A 22827-nucleotide genomic window follows, 5' to 3' on the forward strand; every position below is an offset into this window, starting at 1 on the left:
AGCAGTCTGGAGCCAGCCTATGCCCTCAGCCTGGGGCTTCATGGGAAAAGAACAACCATTCAAACAGCTGGCTGTACAGCAATTCAGACTGAAATGCCCTCCCGTTACCTCTCACACTGGTTGTCCAGACACATCACAACTCCACTCAGTCCTTAGAGCAAGAAAAATCTCCATTTTGAGAGAGGGGAACAGATGACATTTGCCCAACCCGACTCTAAACCACCAATCACTTCTGGTCAAATCTCTCCCTCCCAAAGGCCAGAGCCCGGGCCAGGGCTGGGTGGTCTCAGACCTAGAGGAGCTCTGGATTCCTTTGCCCACCAGCCCTCCAGGGGCCAGCCTGGGGCCGAGCCCCCAGTTCCTCCCCTGTGGACCCCCACGAGAATGCCACCTACTTCTGTGGGTACATGTTATAGTGAGCCTGGGAGCACACAGCTGGGGAGGGGGCCTGGTCCATGTACGTGGCGCTGCCACCCCCAGCATCTGCAGATGCGTTCACAAACCTGCAGAAGAGAACAGAGCTTCAGCTGCCAGGGAGGCCGAGGCAGCTGACTTGGGGAGGGGACCAAGGGGTATCTTTGTCTTTCTCGGGGTGTGGAAGGACAAAGTGCCCCACTAGGCCCTGGGGCTCCAGCTACAGGAGTGGGGCCTCAGGTACTGGCATAGCGTGACCAAGCCCAGGTCCCTCCCCAGGGCTGAGACAGGTTCCCTGGGGGAGCGGAAAGCTGGGCCCAGGATCAGGATGGGAGGCAGGGTCTGGGGGAGGAGGAAAGAGGCAGAAGGAGAGCCAGAGCCACCTGGACACTTACTCAGGGACCACTTGCTTGATCTGTGGCTTCACGTATCCATCAACAGCTTTAGCTGCCAAGGGAAGAACGTGGTGAATCAAAGTTCTCAAGTGAAACAAAAATGTGATCTTCCTTATGAATCACATCTTTTCTTAGGACAGAACACAACCACCTAACTTATCTAAGGATATGACACAAGCACTTAATATTTTTTTGTTCTGTTTTTTGAAACAGTCTCACTCTCTCATCCAGGCTGGAGCACAGTGGTGCAATCTCGGCTCACTGCAGCCTCTGCCTCCCAGGTTCAAATGATTCCGATGCCTCAGCCTCCTGAGTAGCTGGATTACAGGTGCAACACCACACTTTGGCTAATTTTTGTATTTTTAGTAGAGACAGGGTTTCACCATGTTGCCCAGGCTGTTTTCTAACTCCTGACCTCAAGTTATCCGCGCACCTCGGCCCCCCAAAGTGCTGGGATTACAGGCGTAAGCCACCGCACTTGGCCAAGCATTTAATATTTCAATCTGTTAGGAAGACCTGGTAGAGGAGAAGGTCAGCACTAAAACTGAAATTCAAGATATCTTCCAAATTGGCTTGGATGTTTCAATAAATTCTTCAAACCATGGAAACTATGGACTTCAATACAAATCTAAGTCAAGCACTAATTGCATACTAATTAAAAAAAAAACACCTTGAAAAGCTTGAAGTCCAAGATGCAGCAGAGAGACAGGATTTGTTCTACCTGACCCAGGGGATACAATCAGGACCAGGAGGGGCAGGTCATAAGAGGACAAATGTTCAGTCATGTAGGGAAGAATGTTCTAAGTAGAACTGCCCAGAAAAGAAATGATTTATCTTAGGAAGGACTGATTTCCTTGTCACTGGAGGTTTTTTTTTTTCTTTTTTGACAGAGTCTCACTCTGTTGCCCACACTGGAGTGCAGTGGTGCGATCTCAGCTCACTGCAACCTCTGCCTTCTGGGTTCAAGCGATTCTCGTGCTTCAGCCTCCCGAGTAGCTGGGATTACAGGTGCGCACCACCATGCCCAGCTAATTTTTGCATCTTTGGTAGAGATGGGGTTTCTCCATGTTGGTCAGGCTGGTCTCGAACCCCTGACCTCAAGTGATCCACCCGCCTTGGCCTCCCAAAGTGCTGGGATTACAGGTGTGAGCCATGGTGCCTGGCCATCACTGGAGGTTTTCAAGCAGAAGGTGGATACATGTCAGGGATCTTACAGAAAGGCCTAGGCACTGGAGAGCCGCTGATCTGATCTGATGATGTCTGAGGTTCCTCTAACTCTGAGTGTCTAGTCTTTCAGGAAAGGGAAGGCTACTTTTCCCAGCACCTGCACGCTCCTTCACACCTGGTGTTTCTGCATTTGGGGTACTTTGATGTCACTAGTCCCAGTGAGCACTGTTGGTGCCAAGAACGCGATGTGTCCTTTGCTTCCCACAGAATCCTCACTGGGATGGTGGCAGATGAGCAGATAAACCTGCACGTGATCTGGTCGACCACAGTTACCTTTTCAGAAGGCTGACTATGGAAATCCAGGTAAGCAGGTGGTAAGAATGATTATCTGACATGAGAGAATGAAGTATTGTTTCTGGGTACGTGAATATAGGAATCAGTACGACATTAATTATACTAGGCAAGGACGATCACACTATGATTATAGGACAAAGAGCTTATCATTTAAGTAGCCCAAGAGGGTGAAATGCTGCAGGGTTCACCAATTGCTTATTACCCTAATCTTCTTCTAGGGCTTCAAGTGTCAGGAACGACCTTTTCATAACATGTTTTTTGTGCTTTACAGTGTACAGAGAATTTTATAGATTGGCTAAGAAGTTAAAAACCAAAGAAATGCTGCCAGAAATAGGATTTTTTTTTTGTGTGTGAGACAGGGTCTTACTCTGTCACATAGGCTACAGTGCAATGGCACAATCATAGCTCACTGCAGCCTCAAATTCCTGGGCTCAACCAATCTTCCAGCCTCTGCCTTCTGAGTAGCTGGGACTACAGGCATGCGCCACCAAGCGCAGCTAACTTTTTCTTTTTTGCAGAGATGGAGTCTCACTATGTTGCCCAGGCTGGTCTCAAACTCCTAGGCTCAAGCAATCCTCCCTCCTCGGCCTTCTAAAGTGCTGGAATTACAGGCATGAGCCACTGTGCCCAGGCCCAAATTATAAGTATCTTAAATAACCAACATGTAACTTACCATACAATGGGATTGTATGCAATCATCAAAATGAGGTTGGAAGATTACATTTACTGAGCTGTAACTCTGCATAGGATATATTTCTTTTTTTTTTTTTTTTGAGGCAGAGTCTCGCTCTGTTGCCCAGGCTGGAGTGCAGTGGTGTGATCTTGGCTCACTGCAACCTCCGCCTCCTGGGTTCAAGTGATTCTCTTGCCTCAGCCTCCTGAGTAGGTGGGATTACAGGTGCCTGCCACCACACCCGGCTAATTTTTGTATTTTTTTTTAGTAGAGACGGGGTTTCACCATGTTGGCCAGGCTGGTCTCAAACTCCTGACCTCAAGTGATCCACCTGCCTTGGCCTCCCAAAGTGTTGGGATTACAGGCATGAGCCACCATGCCCAGCTACCTAGGATATATTTCCAAGTAAAAAAAAAAAGTCACAAAAAATTACATATGGTATGGTCCAAATCCCAACCTTTCACCCTGAACTCCAAGGCTGGAGTGCCCTGACCTCAGTTCCTACCACGTATCTTCCCTGCTCAAGAGGCTCCAGCCTCCCTGGCCCTCCTGAGGCTTTCCAGACATGCCCATTCTCAACCCAGGATTTTTGTACTTGTTCTCTTGGCATACAATGTTTTTCTCTAGATCTTTGTATGGCTAGCTTCCTCACTTCATTCAGGTCTTTTCAAATATCACATCCTGGCTGGGTACAGTGGCTCACGCCTATAATCCCAGAACCTTGGGGGACTGAGGAAGGAAGATTGCTTGAGCCCAGGAATTTGAGACCAGTCTGGGAAACATAGCAAGACCCCATATCTATAAAAATAAAATAATTAACCAGGATTGGTGGTGCATGCCTGTAGTCCCAACTATGTGGGAGGCTGAGGTGGGAGGATCCCTTGAGTCTAGCAGTTTGAGACTGCAGTGAGCAATGTACTCCAGCCTGGGCAACAAAGTGAGACCCCGTCTCAAAAAAACAAACAAACAAAACAACAACAAAAAAACCAAACATGTCCTCAGAGAAACCCTCCTTGACCACTCAAGTAAAATAACACCTCCACTCTCCTCCCTGCCACTTCTCTATCCCTCTACCTTGCTTTATTTGTCTTCAGAGCGCCCATCACTAAGTTAATATATTTGTGTTTTGTTTGTTTTTGAGACGGAGTCTCGCTCTGTCGCCAGACTGGAATGCAGTGGCATAGTCTCGGCTCACTGCAACTTCTGCCTCCCTGGTTCAAGCGATTCTCCTGCCTCAGCCTCCCAAGTAGCTGGAATTACAGGCGCCCACCACCACACCTGACTACTTTTTGTATTTTTAGTAGAGATGGGGTTTCACCATGTTGGCCAGGCTGGTTTCAAACTCCTGACCTCAGGTGATCTGCCTGCCTCGGCCTCCCAAAAGTCTGGGATTACAGGCATGAGCCACCGCGCCCGGCCTGAATATGTTTCCTTGTTTATGGTCTTCGTTCTGCTGCTAGATAACCTCCACACAGGAAGTTCAAGCATCGAGTGATGCAATGTATAATACATATCTATACATAGAGTGCAAGAATAGTCACTAAATCATCCACAGAGGTTAATCTCTAGATGAGAGATGTTGTGTGGTATCTGTTTTTTTGTTTTGTTTTGTTTTGTTTTTGAGACAGAGTTTCACTCTTGTTGCCCAGGCTGGAGTGCAATGGCACGATTTCAGCTCACCGCAACTTCCACCTCTCGGGTTCAAGCAATTCTCCTGCCTCAGCCTTCCCGAGTAGCTGGGATTACAGGCATGTGCCACCACGCCAGGCTAATTTTGTATTTTCAGTAGAGGTGGGGTTTCTCCACGTTGGTCAGGCTGGTCTTGAACTCCCGACCTCAGGTGATCCGCCTGCCTCAGCCTCCCAAAGTGCTGGGATTACAGGCATGAGCCACCACGCCCAACCTTCCTTTTTTTTTTTTTTGAGACTGAGTCTCACCCTACTGCCCAGGCTGGAGTGCGGTGGCACGGTCTCAGCTCACTGCAATCTCCACCTCCTGGGTTCCAGTGATTCTCATGCCTCAGCCTCCCGAGTAGCTGCGATTACAAATGCCCACCACCACACCTAATTTTTGTATTTTTTGTAGAGATGGGGTTTCACCATGTTGGCCAGGCTGGTCTGGAACTCCTGACCTCAAATGATCCACCCGCCTTGGCCTCCCAAAGTGCTGGGATTACAGGCATGACCCACTGTACCCAGGCTGTTTTCTTTTTTATGCCTTTATGTGTCTTCTGAAAATTTTATAATAAATATGTAATACTTCTAAACTCAGAAAGCAATAAAACCATCTCTGTCATGAAAAACAAAATTTTACCTCTCTAATTTTGTTTGATCTAAGCTTATATTAAAAAGAATTTGTTTTCTTCAATTTGATATTTGGGATTAGTGGCAGATGTGTTTTCTGTATGACTGAAGAATCCGGCCCAAGGTTTACATCTGCCCTGGAAAATGCTCAAACTGCTCTCACTGAATGGTAATTGTGTGGGTTTTCATGCAAGAGAGATAACACACGCAGGCATGCAAACACACACACACACACAACAAAATCAAATCAGAATGCGAACATTGTTACCAGTAGCAGACTCGCAGGGAACTGGTGTGTAGTATTTGGAGTATACTTCATCTTTTGGCCGATCAGGAAACACGTAGATAAGGTAATTCAAGTCTCCCAAGCGGTCGGCTAGGGACCGAATGGAGAAGTCTCTGGTGGTAAAAGGCATCAGATTCCAAAACATTCTTTCCTCTAGATCAATAAACAGAACAATCACATTCTAAACATGATTTCTGAATTAGGAAATCTTAAAACCCAAACATACTATAAATTCAAGCTTGCCATTATAATGGCTCCAATAGAAATCTCCATTTAAAAATAACCATGGGTTATAGATGAAATACTTTTATTTATTTATTTACTTACTTATTTTGAGATGGAGTCTCACTCTGTTACCAGGCTGGAGTGCAGTGGTGCGATCTTGGCTCACTGCAACCTCCAACTCCCTGGTTCAAGTGATTCTCCTGCCTCAGCCTCCCAAGTAGCTGGGATTACAGGCACATGCCACCACACCTGGCTAATTTTGTATTTTTAGTAGAGATGGGGTTTCACTATGTCAGCCAGGATGGTCTTGATCTCCTGACCTCATGATCCACCCACCTCAGCCTCCCAAAGTGCTGGGATTGCAGGCGTGAGCCACCATGCCCGGCCTGAAATAGTTTTAAAAGCCATGGGTGGGGGCCAGGCATGTTGGCTCATGCCTGTAATCCCACACTTTTGGAGGCCTAGGCAGGTGGATCACCTGAGGTCAGGAGTTCAAGACCAGCCTGGCCAACATGATGAAACCCCATCTCTACTAAAAATACAAAAATCAGCCAAGTGTGGTGGCACTCATCCGTTGTCCCAGGTACTATGCTGAGGTAGGAGGACGGCTTGAAGCTGGGAGGTGGAGGTTGTAGTGAGCTGAGATCATGACACTGCACTCCAGCCTGGGTGACAGAGACCCCATCTCAAAAAATAAATAAATAAATAAATAAATAAATAAATAAAAATAAAAGCCATGGGTAGATAAGCAGGTAATACACAAATCACTTCCCAAGAGATCCAATGATCTCAGACGTTTCAAGTTCTAACAGTATTCTGGCCCTCAGTAGAAGAAACAGTTCTTACTGACCCCCAATGCCTGATTTCCCATACAAAGATATATGAGCTAGGAAGCATGCCCACAACCAGAGAAAGCATAAGAGCTATTAAAAGTGATGAATTTTTTTTTTTTTTTTTTTTCGAGATGGAGTCTCACTCTGTTGCCCAGGCTGGAGTGCAGTGGTGTCATCTCGGCTCATTGCAAGCTCCGCCTCCTGGGTTCACGCCATTCTCCTGCCTCAGCCTCCTAAGTAGCTGGGACTACAGGTGCCCACCACCACACCCGGCTAATTTTTTTGTGTTTTTAGTAGAGATGGGGTTTCACTGTGATGGCCAGGATGGTCTCAATCTCCTGACCTCATGATCCGCCAGCCTTGGCCTCTCAAAGTGCTGGGATTACAGGCGTGAGCCACTGCACCCAGACTTTTTTTTTGTTGTTTTTTTTAAGAGACAGGGTCTTACTCTGTTGCCCAGGCTGGAGTAGTGATGTGATCATGACTCATTGTAACCCTGAACTCCTGGGGTCAAGTGATCATCCCGCCTCACCCTCCAGAGTAGCTGGGACTACAGGCGCACACCATGAGCACCACCATGCCCAGCTAATTAACTTATTTATTTATTTACTTAGAGACAGGGTCTTGCTATGTTGCCCAGGCTGGTCTTGAACTCCTGACCTCAAGAGATCCTCCTGCCTGAGGCTCCTAAAGTGCTAGGATTACAGGCATGAGCCACTGCACCCAGCCAAAAGTTATTAAAAACTTTAATTCACAGAAAATGAACTAGCAAGCTACTCTTATTGTGAGGGTCAGAGGAGAGAACTAACATTCCTGATGCCCTGGTGCAGTGGCTCAAACCCGTAATCCCAATACTTTGGGAGGCCAAAGCGGGGGATTGTTTGAGCCCAGGAGTTCGAGACCAGCCTGGGCAACATACAAAAAATTTAAAAATTAGATGGGTGTAGTGGTGCACATCTGTGGTCCCAGCTAATCAGGAGGCTAAGGCAGGAGGACTGCTTGAGGCCAGGAGGTCGAGGCTACAGTGAGCCATGTTTGTGCCGCTGCACTCCAGCCCGGGCAAAAGAGTGAGACCCTGTTTCAAAAAAAGAAAAGAACTAACATCTTGGGTAGAAACGGTAGATGGCAATATCCATATGTTAATTAGGATAAAGGAATATTTTTACTACTGTAAGAACTCCAAATCATCAAAGTAATTCTTCACTGAAATAAGCTTTATGCAGAGTAATACAATCAGGCAAACATTTTAAGAGGGAAGCAACGGAGATTCTGCACAGACTCTTGTATCATAGGTAGCCATGTCATGGTTAAACGTTCATGTATAACCATGTTGCCATATACTTTCATGTATAACCAAATTAGTAATTGTGTTTCCCATAATAGTATTTTTCATAGGCTGCCTTATTATGAGTAAGTATGTCATGGCTATACATTTATGTTTCCCATAATTAGTACTGACCCCAACAAATAGTAAGTACCCACTAAATTATTTGTTAAAATAATTTTGTAATGAAAGCAGCTAACTTTGGACATAAGAAGGGAGGGGCACTCACGAGAATCAAACTTCCAAGCAATGGTGATGCCGCCAATTTCTGAGTCACTGAATCTCAGCAGGAAGGTCCCATCTGGCTTGTTAATGAGTAGGTCATGGGCCTGTTGCTTGTTTACAAACCCCAAAATGGCCCTGGATCACCAAGGACAAAGGACAGAAGCAGAGTGTGACTTATGATGCCAGAAAGAAGACCTTCAGACTCTGTGGGTGCCTTAAGAAATAATGATTCTCACCCATCATTCCAATGAGGCTTGAGATGTTTTTTTAACACTTCCATCACACCGTCAAACCATTGCCAGAAAGTGTAATTCCGTCCTGGTAAATTCTCCTGGTTGGAGATACAACAGTGAACACAAGAAAACAAGAGTAACACTTGGAATATTATACACATATTTAATTGGAAAAATTAAATGGGAAACAAACATCTACCCTTGTCAGAGGCATACAAATATCCCCGCCTACCTGAGTTTTACCTAATGGTCCCATGGAGAGGAAAAGAGGGAAGAAGGGGAAAATACCAAACTGCAGTTACCAACACCCAGTGGGCTCCTGCTACAGACACTTTCACCTGGGGCTGGGCTGACCCGTCCCTTGCTAGTTTCGATGTGTGGTCTGTGACCAGCAGCATCAGTGTCACCTGGGAGCTTCTGAGAAATGCACATTGTTAGGCTCCAAATTAAGGACATTTAAAACACCTTGGGGGTGGGCGGTGTAGGAAAAGAAACAAAAATTAAATTAAAATCAAAGTGACAGCCGGATGTGGTGGCTCACGTCTGTAATCCCAGCACTTTGGGAGGCTGAGGTAGGCAGATCACTTGAGGTCAGGAGTTTGAGACTATCCTGGCCAACATGGTGAAACCCCGTCTCTACTAAAAGTACAAAAATTAGCTGGACATGGTGGCGGGCGCCTGTAATCCCAGCTACTCAGGAGGCTGAGACAGGAGAATCACTTGAATCTGGGAGACAGAGGTTGCAGTAAGCCCAGAATGCACCACTGTACTCCTTGTGACAGAGCGAGACACCACCTCAAAAATAAATAAATAAACAAAAATAAATAGGGTGGGCACAGTGACTCACACCTGTAATCCCAGCACTTTGGGAGGCCAAGGTGGGCAGATCACCTGAGGTTGGGAGTTCGAGACCAGCCTGACCAGCCTGACCAACATGGAGAAACCCCGTCTCTACTAAAAATACAAAATTAGCCGGGTGTGGTGGCGCACGCCTGTAATCCCAGCTACTTGGGAGGCTGAGGCAGGAGACTCGCTTGAAACTGGGAGGCGGCAGTTGCGGTGAGCCAAGATCGTGCCATTGCAGTCCAGCCTGGGCAACAAGAGCAAAACTCTGTCTCAAAAAAAAAATAATAATAAAAATAAAATCAAAGTGACGTTTGAATTAGCAGATGCTAGAGGAGAAGTTTCTTTCATCGGCATCCCTCTTTGTGGGTTCTGGGTCCCATAGGAGCCTGATCTGGCATTACACATGGGGAACATAAGAGAGTGAAGGGGAGAGAGGCCCAGAGTTCGCATCCCCTCAAAAGCTTTGTTTCTCATGAGCTATGTTAACATCTGCTTTGCTCTATTTCCTTTACAAAGGAAGAAAATGCATTAACTGTAGACAAAGGTCAACTTATTTAAAATATGCAAAGATGTAATTTTCTACACGTGACCTGGGTAACTCTCAAGTTGTCCATCTAGTCAGAAGCTTCTATTACTTTTGGTACATTGTATTAGAGACATGAAGAATAAGGGCCCAGGGCAGGGAGACTCCTGAGAGCGTCTGGTCGGGAAGGACTGATCTAACAGCGGCTGGCGGCTGGGCCCCTCACCCTGTTGAACTGGGACCAGGACACGGACAGGCCACTGTAGTCCTCCAGGTGGCTGCTGCTGTTGTTGAACAGTTTCTGCGCCAGGAACACGAGGTTCTCCTTGGTCAGGCCCCGGTTGCTCTGCACTTCAGCCTTGAATTTCATGTTGAGTGCCTCACACAGCTGTGGCCACAGCACTTTGTCAGGCACGGCAAATGGCACCCTGCCCTGAGAGGGAGAGAGGCCAGAATCTGATGAGAAAACAGTTGCATGATTTATTCCCTCAAGCCACAAAAGAAAAACACTGATGGCTGGGAGTGGTTATACACATTTGTCTTGCAGGGCCTGAGGATAAATTTGGACTCTGCTGGGGTACACGGTTCTGTGAAATTCAGAAGGTTCCGTTTCACCTTCTTTACACACAGCTAGAAGGTAACCCATGCTATCCATGCTGTTTTGTAAATGAGCTGCTGAACTAACAGTCAAATCCTATGTTCTAACGGCCACAAACCAAAACATAACCAAGGTCTGGCTCTTAAGATTGTAAACACCTTGGGAATTTAGAAATCTGAAAGACTGGTCCTCTAGGTACAAACAGAGAGAGTGTGCGTATGTGTGTACACGTGTCGGCATGTGTGTACACATGTGGAATCCTTGCCTTCGACTCCTTCTGCCAAGAATTCTAGCTCAAAGTAAAACAACTTGGTATGGAAGAGTGGAAATTTTGAGTTGGATGGCTTTATTGAGAAATAGGTTAGAACATTAACTTTTAATAAACTGCTTTTCAACCCATTCAGCCATAGTACTCCATTTTATTTTGTTACATTTTTTTCAATAGGTGATTTTCACAATTTAAAATTCAAAAAGCATAGACGGCTATACAGTGAAGTCACTCCCTATCCCTGTCTCCCAGCAACCCAGTTCTTTTCTTTAAAGGCACCTAACAGTTTCTTGTGTATCCCAGCAAAGATATTCTATGCATGCCAGCAATGACATATACCTTTTCCTTTTCTTCATAAATGACAGCACAAAATCCACATGTTCTGCATCTTCTTTTCACTTAATCCTCTATCTGGGAGACCTCCTATCAGCACATAAAGAAATTTCACCAGACCCCCATAGATGGGCATCAGTGTTACAGCCTCATCTTTAGCTATTACTAACAATGCTGCAATGTTCTTATGTAATTTGACCCATAGGACACATAGGCAAATATATCTGGAGAATAAATTTCCACAAGTTTTTTATTTTTTAGGTCTCGCTCTGTCATCCAGGCTGGAGTGCAGCGGCCCAATCTTGGCTCATTGCAACTTCTGCCTCCTTGGCTCAAGCAATTATCCTACCTCAGCCTCCCAAACAGCTGGGACTACAGGCGTGCACCACCATGCCTGGCTAATTTTTGTGTTTTTTGTAGAGACAGGGTTTTGCCACGTTGACAAGGCTGGCCTCGAATTCCTGGGATCAAGAGATCCGCTTGCCTTGGCCTCCCAAAGTGCCTGGATTGCAGGCATAAACCACTGTGCCTGGCCGCAAGTCTTTATTTTTTATTTTTTAGTTTTTTGAGACAGAGTCTCACTGTGTTGCCCAGGCTGGAGTGCAGTGGCACCATCTCGGGTCACTACAACCTCTGCCTCCCAGGTTCAAACAATTCTCCTGCCTCAGCCTCCCGAGTAGCTGGGATTATAGGCACGCACCACCACACCCAGCTAATTTTTGTATTTTTCGTAGAGATGAGAGTCTTACCATGTTGGCCAAGCTGGTCTCGAATTCCTGACCTCAAATGATCCACCTGCCTTGGCCTCCCAAAGTGCTGGGATTACAGGTGTGAGGCACCGTGCCCAGCTGAAAGTCTTTATTTTAACATAGCATAAGGTCGGCTGGGTGCAGTGGCTCACGCCTATAATCCCAGCACTTTGGGAGGCTGAGGTGGGTGGATCACTTGAGGTCAAGAATTTGAGACCAGCCTGGCCAACATGGTGAGACCTGGTCTCTACTAAAAATATAAAAAATTAACTGGGCGTGGTGGCATGCACCTGTAATCCTAGCTTCTCAGGAGGCTGAGGCAGGAGAATCGCTTGAACCCAGAAGGCAGAAGTTGCAGTGAGCCGAGATAATGCCACTGTACTCCAGCCTGGGTGACAGAGCAAGACTCTGTCTCAAAAAAATAAAATAGCATAAGATGTAAGTAGTCATTAACATAGCTGAGAATGTTAAAAATGCTTATTTATTTAGACAAGATACTTGAGTAATTACAAGGTGCAGGAGATGCCAAAGGTACACAGAGTGTGATCTGTGGACAGGCAGGGAAGGAAACGAGAGATGTAGCAATCTTATCTAGGAGGCTTATCTGGACAAGAGGCAGACAGACAGTTTCAAAAAGGAGCTTCTAATTCAGAGTTTGTAAGTGAAACATGGTAGAAACTCTTTTAAAAATCTCACCTTTGCAGTAAAATACTTTTTCTCTAAAGAGGACTGTTGGGAAACGTTAAGCCTCTCCACATGAGCCAGAAGGTTCCATTTCACCTTCTTTACACACAACTGGAAGGTAACCCATGCTGTCCATGCTGTTTTGTAAATGAGCTGCTGAACTAACAGTCAAATCCTATATTCTAACAGCCACAAAACAAAACATAATCAAGGTTTGTTGGATATACTTAGAGAAGGACATACTCTTATGTCCCAAATGATTACCCTTTTATCATGCTTTTATGGACTAATCTCTATTGGAAATATGTAACAAATGACCTTGTCTACTAAAAAAATTTTTTTCTTTGAGACAGGGTGTCGCGTTGTCACCCAGGCTGGAGTACAGTGGCACAATCTTGGCTCACTGCAGCCTGGACCTCCTGGGCTCAAGCGATCCTCCCGCCTCAGCCCCCCAAAGTAGCTGGGACTACAGGCTGGTGTACCATGCCTGGCTAATTTTTTGGTATTTTTTGTAGAGACAGGATTTTGCTATGTTGCCTAGGCTAGTCTGGAGCTCAAGGCATCTGCCCGCCTTGGCCTCCTGGAGTGCTAGGATTACAGGCGTGAGCCACTGCACCCAGCCTATGAGATCTTTAAAATGCTCATCAAGCAGCATGCTAGTGGGATTCAGATAGCATTTGGGTGCATAAATCCACCAAATTATATCTTCCTTGAGGCAAAGTATCTCATTCTTCATGAGACCTGGAATGAATCACAGAAACTAAAATGTGGAAAAGACGTTTAACAGCATCTTCATTTATCGAAAGGAAGAGGGTATGAAGCAACTTCTATGCTAAAGTAAGCCTCTGGAGAGATCTAACCTCTGGAGTGAACCTGGGAGTCCCAAATCCCATTCATAGTTTCACCCAAGGATTCAAAATAATATTTACTGAGTACTGACTGTGTGGCAAGCATTTTCTGTGTTATCTAATTTAATCTTCCTAACAAGGCTGTAGAGCAAGGGTATCCCTGTGCTGCAGACACTTGCTGGAAACTCAGGCTCAGAGAGGTAAAGTGAACTGCCCATGTGGTCATGCAGCGAGGAAACGGTGGAGTCTCAGTTCAAACCCTGGCCCGATGTCAAGCCCATGTTCTTTCCACTTTCCACATTCTTTCTATTCTGCCTCCCACTAAAGAAAACAGCGTCTTTTTTCCTATGCTTTTTTTTTATTATTGAGATGGAGTCTCACTCTGTCACCCAGGCTGGAGTGCAGTGGTGTGATCTCGGCTCACTGCAAGCTCTGCCGCTCAGGTTCAAGTGATTGTCATGCCTCAACCTTCCAAGTAGCTGGGACTACAGGCGTGTGCCACCACGCCCAGCTAATTTTTTGGTATTGCTTAATAGAAGCAGGATTTTGCCATGTTGGCCAGGCTGGTCTTGAACTCCTGACCTCAGGTCATCCAACCGCCTCAGCCCCCCAAAGTGCTGGGATTACAGGTGTCAGTCACTGCGCCTGGCCTTTTCCTATGCTTTTTAAGGGATAATACATGAATGAGATTCATGACACTGGCATTGATTTTGGGACCCACATGCCAAAGGAATCCACTCACAGGCTCTGCAAAAGCATTGTCCCAGAGAACGGTGGCCGTCGCATTGTTGTCCTGGCTGCCATGAACGATCACCACCACTGGCAGGGACAGGGTCTAAAAAGACACAAGAGAAGGCTGAGCGCCCACGAGCCTCAAGTTCTTCTCCTTCTCTTTTTTTTTTTTCTTATTATCACAACACTTTTATTTTCCAAGTTTCAGTTAATGTTCCTCTCAGACACAGAATCTAAATGGCCCCAGGAATAATATGACTTTTCATACTGGCACAATCTTAGAAATTTTAAATATTTTACAAGCAATATTGCTTAGATATTTCTGAAGGATAAAGTTTCTCAAAGTTACATGGAGAACAGGAGAGAGAAAAGACTATTGGAGATATTTCTGAGAAAAAAATACAAATAACAAATTTAAAACTTACCACAACCTTTACTCAAATTCATCCTGAGTAATGTTTCTCATATCCATTTTGTAGTCTACCTCTCCAGCTAGTTCAGTTCATTATTGTTCGTTCATGCTTTATTTTTTATTTTTTAATTTTTTGTTGTTGTTGAGACGGGGTGTCACTATGTTGCCCAGGCTGGTCTGGAACTCCTGAACTCAAGCAATCCTCCTGCCTTGGCCTCCCAAAGTGTTAGGATTACAGATGTGAGCCACTGCACTGGGCCTTGTTTGTTCATGTCTTTTTTTTTCTTTTTTTTTGAGACAGGGTCTCACTCTTTTGCCCAGGCTGGAGTGCAGTGGCACAATCTCGGTTCATTGCAACCTCAGCCTCCCAGGTTCAAGTGATTCTCCTGAGTAGCTGGGATTACAGGCACGTGCAACCACGCCTGGCTAATTTTTGTACTTTTTAGTAGAGATGGGGTTTCACTGTGTTAGCCAGGCTGGTCTTGAACTCTTGACCTCAAGTGACCTGCCTGCCTCAGCCTACCAAAGTGCTGGGATTACAGGCATGAGCCACTGTGCTTGGCCTTTGTTCATGTCTTAAGAGAATCTAAGTGAAACAGTTCTCAGGGTGAGGTCAGTCCATTTTCAGTTTACCAATAGTCAAAAAGAAGAAGATGCTATGTGATAAAAATAATTATTTTGTAACATAAAGTACACCACACACACACACGCACACGCACACGCAGAGCTGAGGAAAGGCTTTACCTTGACTTGAAAAACCAGCTCATTTCCACCAACACTGAACTGGGATTCAAACAGGATTGTAAATTTTTCTTCTGTCACCGACTCTGCCCCACGACGGTCTGACCTCTTAATTCGTTTCAGGGACTACAAAGAAGAAATATAAGACGAAACGTAAGATGTAAGTTGTTCCCCTCAAAGACCAGGGAAAAATTCATTCTTCCTCTTCTTCCACCCTCACCATATTCCTGAAGTGGGCACTAAGGGTGCCTGTGGCTTGGTGGTACTCCATGACGCAGCAGTTGTTCAAGATCTCGCCACTGTAATCACTGCAAATCAGAGAGAGACCAGCTCCAAACTCATGCCAGGGTCTCAGGACATGCGGAGTAAATAATATAATTTGGGGTAGCAGGAAATAGAGAAGTTTGCTAAAAATGTACGTCATTTAGAGGAAATGTTAGCTACATAACACATACATGTAATCTTCTTGGACGTATCTCTACAAAATGAAACAAGATCAAACTATCTTCACAGAAAACAGTTCCTAGGAGAACTTTTTTTTTTTTTTTTTTGTGACGGAGTTTTGCTCTTGTTGCTCAGGCTGGAGTGCAGTGGCGTGATCTCGGCTCACTGCAATCTCTGCCTCCCGGGTTCAAGGGATTCTCCTGCCTCAGGCTCTCGAGTAGCTGGGATTACAGGTGCCTGCCATCACGCCCGGCTAATTTTTTTTGTATTTTTAGTAGAGACGGGGTTTCACCATGTTGGCCAGGCTGGTCTTGAACTCCTGACCTCAGGTGATCTGCCCACCTCGGCCTCCTAAAGTGCTGGGATTACAGGTGTGAGCCACCGCGCCAGGCCCAAGAACTTCCTTATATTCCTTTGCTGATGCCCAGAAGAGGCCAGAAGGGCAAACAGGGATCTGACACAGGAGGCAGAATTCTTTTTTTCCTGTTGCCAGGACATGAGACAAGTAGCAGGGAACGAGAAGAAGCTGCACAATTACTTGCGGGTGTTCTCGTTCTTGAGCAGAGACTTGGCCTGCTGCTCACTGATGATGGTGGCCTTCACCTGGGGGGGGTTCATGTGCACGTTCAGCTTCCCGCCCACCAGCAGGCGCACAGTGGCTGCAAACTTGGTCTGGGTCTTCAGGACCTGAGGAGGCTGCTTCTCAATGATGAATGTGCTGCAGGGGACACAGGGACAGATGCACTATGAGAGGGTGGCGCAGGGGAAACGGCGCTCAGTCCCTCTGTGGTAGGGGTGGGGCTGCCTCCCAAGGGGCTCAGGAGGTGAAGAGCTCGGGCACAGCCTCTGTTCCCGGGGAAGCCGTGAGAGTCCAGGGAGAGGATGGAGAGGGGAGTGAGATAACACAGAAGCTGGCATGGGCTGCAGCCCAAAGGCATCTCTTGCAGTGTCCACAGGAGAAACTGGGCAAGGGCCACAGCAACTGGAGATGGAGTGGGGAGGGATGAGAGGCAGGAAGAGGATCTGCTGGTCTGGAAGGCACCTGCAGCCCCCCACACGCAGGCAGGAGCTGCCCCAAGCTCCTGGGAATGGCCAACAGGCAGCGGTCACCTGGTCACCAGGGCTGAGATGATGTCCGTGATGGTGGCGTTGACCTCGGCCAGCATCTCCTCCACTGGGCCGGGGATGGGCAGCTGCTGGCAGAGGTGCTCGGCCCTGCGGATCTGCTGCCGGTTCTGCCAGATGATCTCGGCCAACTTCTCACACCTGCACGAGAGCCCCAAGGCCAACAGGAGGACAATGGCTCCTCTGCACAGACGCCAGTCCCCAAGACACAGCTCCCGCTCCCCTAGGAGGGCTCTGTGCTTTCACCACACTTCCCATCCATGGGAAGAGCAGAGCTCCCTGCCTCCCAGAATTAGAGACGTACACAGGAGGGGCGACCCTGACTAGGCCCAAACAGCCCGAGCATCACCCCACACACCTGAGCCCTGTCCCACCCCCAGGACAGCAGCCCCCTTCCTGGGGGAGGTGCACAGGATGGGGGCCAAAGTCTGATTGAGGAACCAGGCTCCCTGGAGAAACAAGAGCTGTCCCAGGATGGAGGGGGCCTGCTGCAGGAGCCAGCACAGGACGCAGAAGCAGCTGGGGTCCCCACCAGCCCCTCCTGCCCTGCCCGCTGGCCGCCCCACACCATTACCAGGACTGTAGCACGTCCAGGCTGCCTTCGGGGGGCCCGCCGTTCCCGGCCAGTTGCTGCCGCCGCTTCCACTGGATCAGCTCGTCATCCAGGATGATGGTCTGCTGCTTCCGCAGCAGCTGCAGGGTCTTCTGGTGCTTCTCGGCCAGCTCCTGAGGGAAGGAAGGAGAGCAGCCCCTTCTGGGCTCCCAGAAAACACCACAGGGCCTTGCTGGGAAATGACAGGGCAGGGCCCAGGCCGTTCCCTCTCCCCGAGCTGCTCTGTCTCGCAAGGCCCCCAGGAAAAAAGGCCTCCTGCCCTCCCAGGTTCTGCTCTCATCCTGGTCCCAGCCCTCCCTCGGGTCCCCAGAGACTGACTTCATGGCACCCATGCCCAGGAAAGGCCCAGGACTCCACTCACCACGCGGTACTGCTGCAGCGTCTGTGCCTCACGCTGCAACCAGGCCTCCAGAGACACCTGCTTCTGCTGGAGGGCCGTCTCCCGGCTCAGACGCTCCTGGGGGCTCAGCTGGGCCAGCGGGCCAAACTGAGCTAGAGGAGGGGAGAGGAAACCATGATCATCACCTCCCAGTGTCCAACAGAAGGCCCAGAGAAGCCCACTCACCCGTTCTGGAGCGAGACCCTCCCGGGCTCAGATACTGCATCAAGAGCAAGTCGGGGTTTCTGACAGCCAGGGGGGCCAAGATGAATGGGCGCCTCAGGAGGCGCCTCTGGGCCCTGCTCGCCAGCCTCCTGACTCTGAGCATCCCCTCTGGGGGCACATGGGTGCTGGGGCAGCTGGGGAGGAGGCCTGCCTGTCTTCTGCCCGCCTGCCTCACAGGGCTGCCAGCCCTCTTCTCTCGGCCCGGCATGGGTCCAGGCTGTCTGGGGTATAAGTGTGCCCATGCCCTTGACTGTAGGTGAACCTGGGCAAATCCCTTTCCTTTCCTGTGCCTCGGCTTCCCCACGTGTAAAACGGGAGATTCTCGGCACCTGCCTCAGTGGGGTGCTTGAAGATTAAATACATGAGGACATGGAAGAGACCAGAAACCTGCCTGACATGGGTGAGCTCTGTGTGAGGTTCATCCGTCTTGGTTAACGGGGAACAGGACAGAGAGAAGAGGTGACAGAGACAAGCAGCTGCTCGGCCCCATCCCTCCCGCAGCAAGGCCTCCTCAGGGAACCCCGGCCCCGGCGGCTCTGTCTCGTCCCTGAGCACAGCAGTCCCTCCTCAGGGGAGGATGAGATTCTTGAGGGGCTGGAAGGGGCCCAGCATGTTTGTCCAGGTGGGCTCACTGTGAGCCCAGCCGACCAACCAGGGGACACAGACAGACAGACCGCAGAGGGAGAGCATGTCCAGGGCCACTGGGGATGCAGAGCCACCAAGATTCTCTCAGGAAAGGGAGGCCAGAGGGAGGCGGATTCCCTCCACACCGTCTGTGAGGAGTCTCATTGATGGCGGGACAGGGAGTAAGTCAGGCCTCATTACCTTTTAAAAATTATTATGAAATAGGTAAGACACAGGGAACGTGGAACACAGGAGCACCTGTGTATCAATAACCCAGCCTAAGAAAGTAAACATGTCCACAGTTACAGCCACCACCGCAGGCCCACCCCACCTCCCAATGACAGCCCCTCTCCACCACACTGGGACTATTAATCCCTTCCCGTCACCTTCTCAACAGCCCAGCGTCCTTGCTTGAGCTGAGTCAGAAGATGCGCGCATCAGCATGTCTCAGTCGACATGCTGGCCCCTGAGGGCCATGTCACCCTGACCCCAGCCCTGACCCATGGGATGCACAAGCTGGGACAGACAAAAGCAACTCTATGTAGCCAGGAACAGCCCAGAGCTAGAACTCAGAACTATGGCTCCAATCTCACTGCAGGTATCAAGCAGGAAGAGGATCATCCAGGCACGGACAGATCCGAGGCGTCTGCACGGCTACCTCGGGAATCCTGCCCAGCCACAGGGAGGGTGGTGGTGATCCCAACACCTGGGCCCAGCCTTCCTATGCAAGGGTTCCCACTTAGGGCTCTCCTGGAAATTTGCAGAAGCTTTTGGGAAGGAGGCTAGGGAGACGGGAAGCAATTTCCCTACTCCACTGGAGGCAGCTGAGCCTTCCCTGGCAAAAGCAGATCAATAGTCTGTGTTTCTGCTGAGTGAACTTGACAAATGGGACTGAGAAGACACTGCATGATAGATCCAAACCCAACCTGAATCCAAACCTAATCCACCACCATGCACAGGAAACAGAAAAGCCAGGCACGGGATCAGAAATACTGTTGACAGTCTAAGGACTTGGGTAGGAATAACCGCCCAAAATCTTCCGTTTCCATTCTCAGAAGGAGCTGCCCTTCTTCTAGAGTCAGTCTAGGATGGATTCAGATAAAAAAGGAAGACTGGCTAGAATCATCCTGTCAACCTTTACTCAATAACTGTTATGTTTCAGGCATTGTGCTGGCCTCAGGGTACAGAGATAAAAGATATAGTCCCTTCTCAAAGATTTATATTCCAGTGGGGAAGATAAAGAGTAAATAAATAGTATCACTATAGACATAAAATGGAACCTACATACATGGAATTAGAGGAGCATGTGCTGTGTGTGTGTGTTGTGTGTCTGTGTGTGTGGTATGTGTGCTGTGTGTGTGCTGTGTGTGGTGTGTGGTGTGTGTGTGCTGTGTGTGTGCTGTGTGTGTGGTGTGTGTGTGTGCTGTATGTGTGCACTGTGTATCTCTGTGTGTGCTGTGGGGTGTGCGTGTGTGTGCTGTGTGTGTGCTGTGTGTGTGATGTGTGTGGTGTGTGTGTGCTGTGTGTGTGTGTGTGTGTGTTTGGAGGGGCTGGGTGGTTGAGCCAAGGCTTCTCTGAGACTGAGCTGGGAATGGAAGCAGAGAGAGGAAACTATTAAAGCTCAAACTGCCAAATTGCTACAGGGTCAAAAGGGGGCGCTGGTGGGGCTCCACAGCCTCACCACAGACTGAAGCTCTCTGTGCCCCGAGTACTAAGCAGGACTTATACCAGGCTAGGGGAGCTCTGTCCATAAGGGCTACCTAAGGGGTGTAACTGTACTCTGTTCCAGGAAGACCTCTGCGAATAACTGCACAGACCATTAGATTACTACAAAGACAGGTCCTTAGTACTTACACGTCCCTGCTTAGAAAGGTTTCTTTTCCCCCTTAGAGATAGGGTCTTACTATGTTGCCTAAGCTAGTCTGAAACTACTGGCCTCAAGTGATCCTCCTGCCCTGGCCTCCCAAAGCACCAGGATTACAGGTGTGCAAAACCACTCCCAGCTTAGAATTTTTTTTGAGACAGAATTTTGCTCTTTTTGTCCAGGCTGGAGTGCAATGGTGAGATCTCGGCTCACTGCAACCTCCACTTCCCGGGTTCAAGAGATTCTCCTGCCTCAGCCTCCCAAGTAGCTGGGATTACATGCACGCGCCACTGGGATGCCCAGCTAATTTTGTGTTTTTAGTAGGGATGGTGTTTCACCATGTTGGCCAGGCTGGTCTCGAACTCCTGACCTCAGGTGATCCGCCTGCCTCAGCCTCTCAAAGTGCTGGGATTACAGGTGTGAGCCACTGTGCCCAGCCAGAAAAATTTTTAAACATGTAATTATATAATTTCCTATTTATCATTTTAGTAAAGCTCCACTTATAATATGCCTACTATATACAAAAGTATTGTCTGCTAGTATTTATTTAGACTGTGAGCTACTTCTCAAAAGAGGAAATGTCTTCCCTGGCAGCTCAGAAGCTCCCTGGATGTGGGGATCTAAGTGAGACATGCACTCAAGGGCAGGCGTCCTGTCATCTCCCCTTCCTAAATCTCATCCTCTCAGCACTGTCTTCAATGCAAATAAGTCCCTGCTACTCAGAGAAAGGTCGCTGCCTCTGAATGGAAAACGGGCTTTCTCCCAACCCCACCAGAGCTGCTTTCCAGTCCCCACGCCCAATCCTCAGGATGCACAATGTGCCTCCACCGCACCTCACCTTGGATCCTTAGGCTTTCCTGGTACTGGATGATGAAGTACTCCTGAGTCTGCTGCAGCTTTTTTAACTCATTCTCTGTGTCCTGCGTGACCAGTCGCAGCTCCTCAAATGTCTGGTTGATCTGGAGGTGTTTCTGGGACATGGCATCAGCAAGGCTTCCAGCTGGAGAGCTACCCTGGGAACAGATGGGGGGCAGTGCAAGGCAGTGGGAATGGGAGGAAGCCTGAGGCCTTAATCCCCAGGAAAAGCCTATGCCAGCTCCTACAACCAGGGTAAGACCCCAAAAGGTAAATTTTGAGTCGGGAGGAACAGCAAACATCATCATGAGACACAGGGTGGAGTGGCAAAAGTGAGAAACAAGTGAGCGGACAGATCACAGCTCAGATCACAAAGCATGGGAGAAGCTTCCATTTCAGATCTGACCTCCACCAGAGTATCCCAAACGAGGTCCATTGAATTACCTTTGGAGAGACTAGAACGTAACCTGTTCCAGTGTCACCTGGGTTTTCCTACTAAGAAGGAGGTGGAGTGATTCCTCTTCCACTCACTGACCCAATGCAAGGACGGCATTAAGCATTAGGGAGGCCATGGGGAGCAGGGCCGTGTGAACACACATCATCTGTGTCCTCACTCAAGATATTCTCGTGATGGAATCATTTGCTTCCACCATGGAAGAGGCCAAACCTCTCGCAGGCATCCTGGAGACCCCAGGGTGAAGTGATGGGGGAGGCATAAACAAGATCTCTGTGGACCCAGCCCTGTAAGTGACCTGATCAGACCACTCCTTCCACACCTGATTCAGGGGCTAGGGAAAAAGTCTTTCCTAAGTATTCTCACCTGAATATGAGCATGCCTTTACTAAAAAATTATTCAGCTGAGGTTAAATTACTTTGCACTTGTTCACATTGTTTTGTGGTTGCAATCTCATCAAGGTTATAAATCAGTTAAGATCAGAGACCACATCTTCTATTTCATTTTTTTTTTTTTTTGAGACAGGGTCTTACTCCATCACCCATGAGTACAGGGGTGCAATCATGGCTCACTGCAGCCTCTACCTCCTGGGCTCAAGGGCTCTTCCCACCTCAGCTTTTCGAACAGCCAGGACTACAGACATGTGCCACCATGCCCAGCTAATTTTTTTGTATTTTTGGTAGAGACAGGGTTTCATCATGTTGCCCAGGGTGCTCTCGAACTCCTGGGCTCAGGCAATCTGCCTGCCTCAGCCTCTCAAAGTGCTGGGCTGCACTCAGTCAAGTCTCCTATTTCTTTTGTGCCCCTTAGGACGAAGCTCTCTTTAAAGAGACACCAACAGTGCACCCTGAGTCACCTTGACAAAGGTTGGTCCAGAGGGAGGTGGGTAAGAAAAGACTTCCCGACTGCCCTCCCCATCCCTACGGGACACTCACATTGTTAGCTTCTCGGACCAACCTCTGTTCATTGTACAATATATGGCGGATGCAGCGGACCAGCTCCATGGGGCAGCGGTCATACGTGTTCTGAAAGAATCCAACAGCAGACATCACTTTGTGCCACTCCACACTATGGGCCC

At 48.4% G+C, this 22827-nt stretch overlaps 1 protein-coding gene across 7 annotated transcripts in view; it reads right to left on the minus strand.

Annotated features, from left to right (window-relative positions):
- Nucleotides 1–22827, minus strand: part of STAT5B (signal transducer and activator of transcription 5B) — an 81820-nt gene that overhangs the window by 2690 nt on the left and 56303 nt on the right. For 5 of the 7 annotated variants that reach the window (XM_054457587.2, XM_054457588.2, XM_054457592.2 and 2 more), the window contains 15 exons: nt 22685–22774; nt 21279–21453; nt 17710–17840; nt 17310–17461; nt 16721–16876; nt 16149–16328; nt 15387–15474; nt 15170–15292; nt 14024–14116; nt 10028–10234; nt 8436–8530; nt 8204–8334; nt 5575–5745; nt 810–861; nt 396–503 (listed from right to left, as the gene is read on the minus strand). In XM_054457587.2, the coding sequence (XP_054313562.1) occupies nt 396–503; nt 810–861; nt 5575–5745; nt 8204–8334; nt 8436–8530; nt 10028–10234; nt 14024–14116; nt 15170–15292; nt 15387–15474; nt 16149–16328; nt 16721–16876; nt 17310–17461; nt 17710–17840; nt 21279–21453; nt 22685–22774 (1952 nt within the window). Of the gene's footprint in view, nt 1–395; nt 504–809; nt 862–5566; nt 5746–8203; nt 8335–8435; nt 8531–10027; nt 10235–14023; nt 14117–15169; nt 15293–15386; nt 15475–16148; nt 16329–16720; nt 16877–17309; nt 17462–17709; nt 17841–21278; nt 21454–22684; nt 22775–22827 lie in introns of those variants that run through there. The other 2 variants (XM_063655942.1, XM_054457590.2) reach the window with 2 other exon arrangements.

This window comes from Pongo pygmaeus, chromosome 19 (assembly GCF_028885625.2).
Source record: "Pongo pygmaeus isolate AG05252 chromosome 19, NHGRI_mPonPyg2-v2.0_pri, whole genome shotgun sequence".
Classification (NCBI taxonomy): domain Eukaryota; kingdom Metazoa; phylum Chordata; class Mammalia; order Primates; family Hominidae; genus Pongo; species Pongo pygmaeus.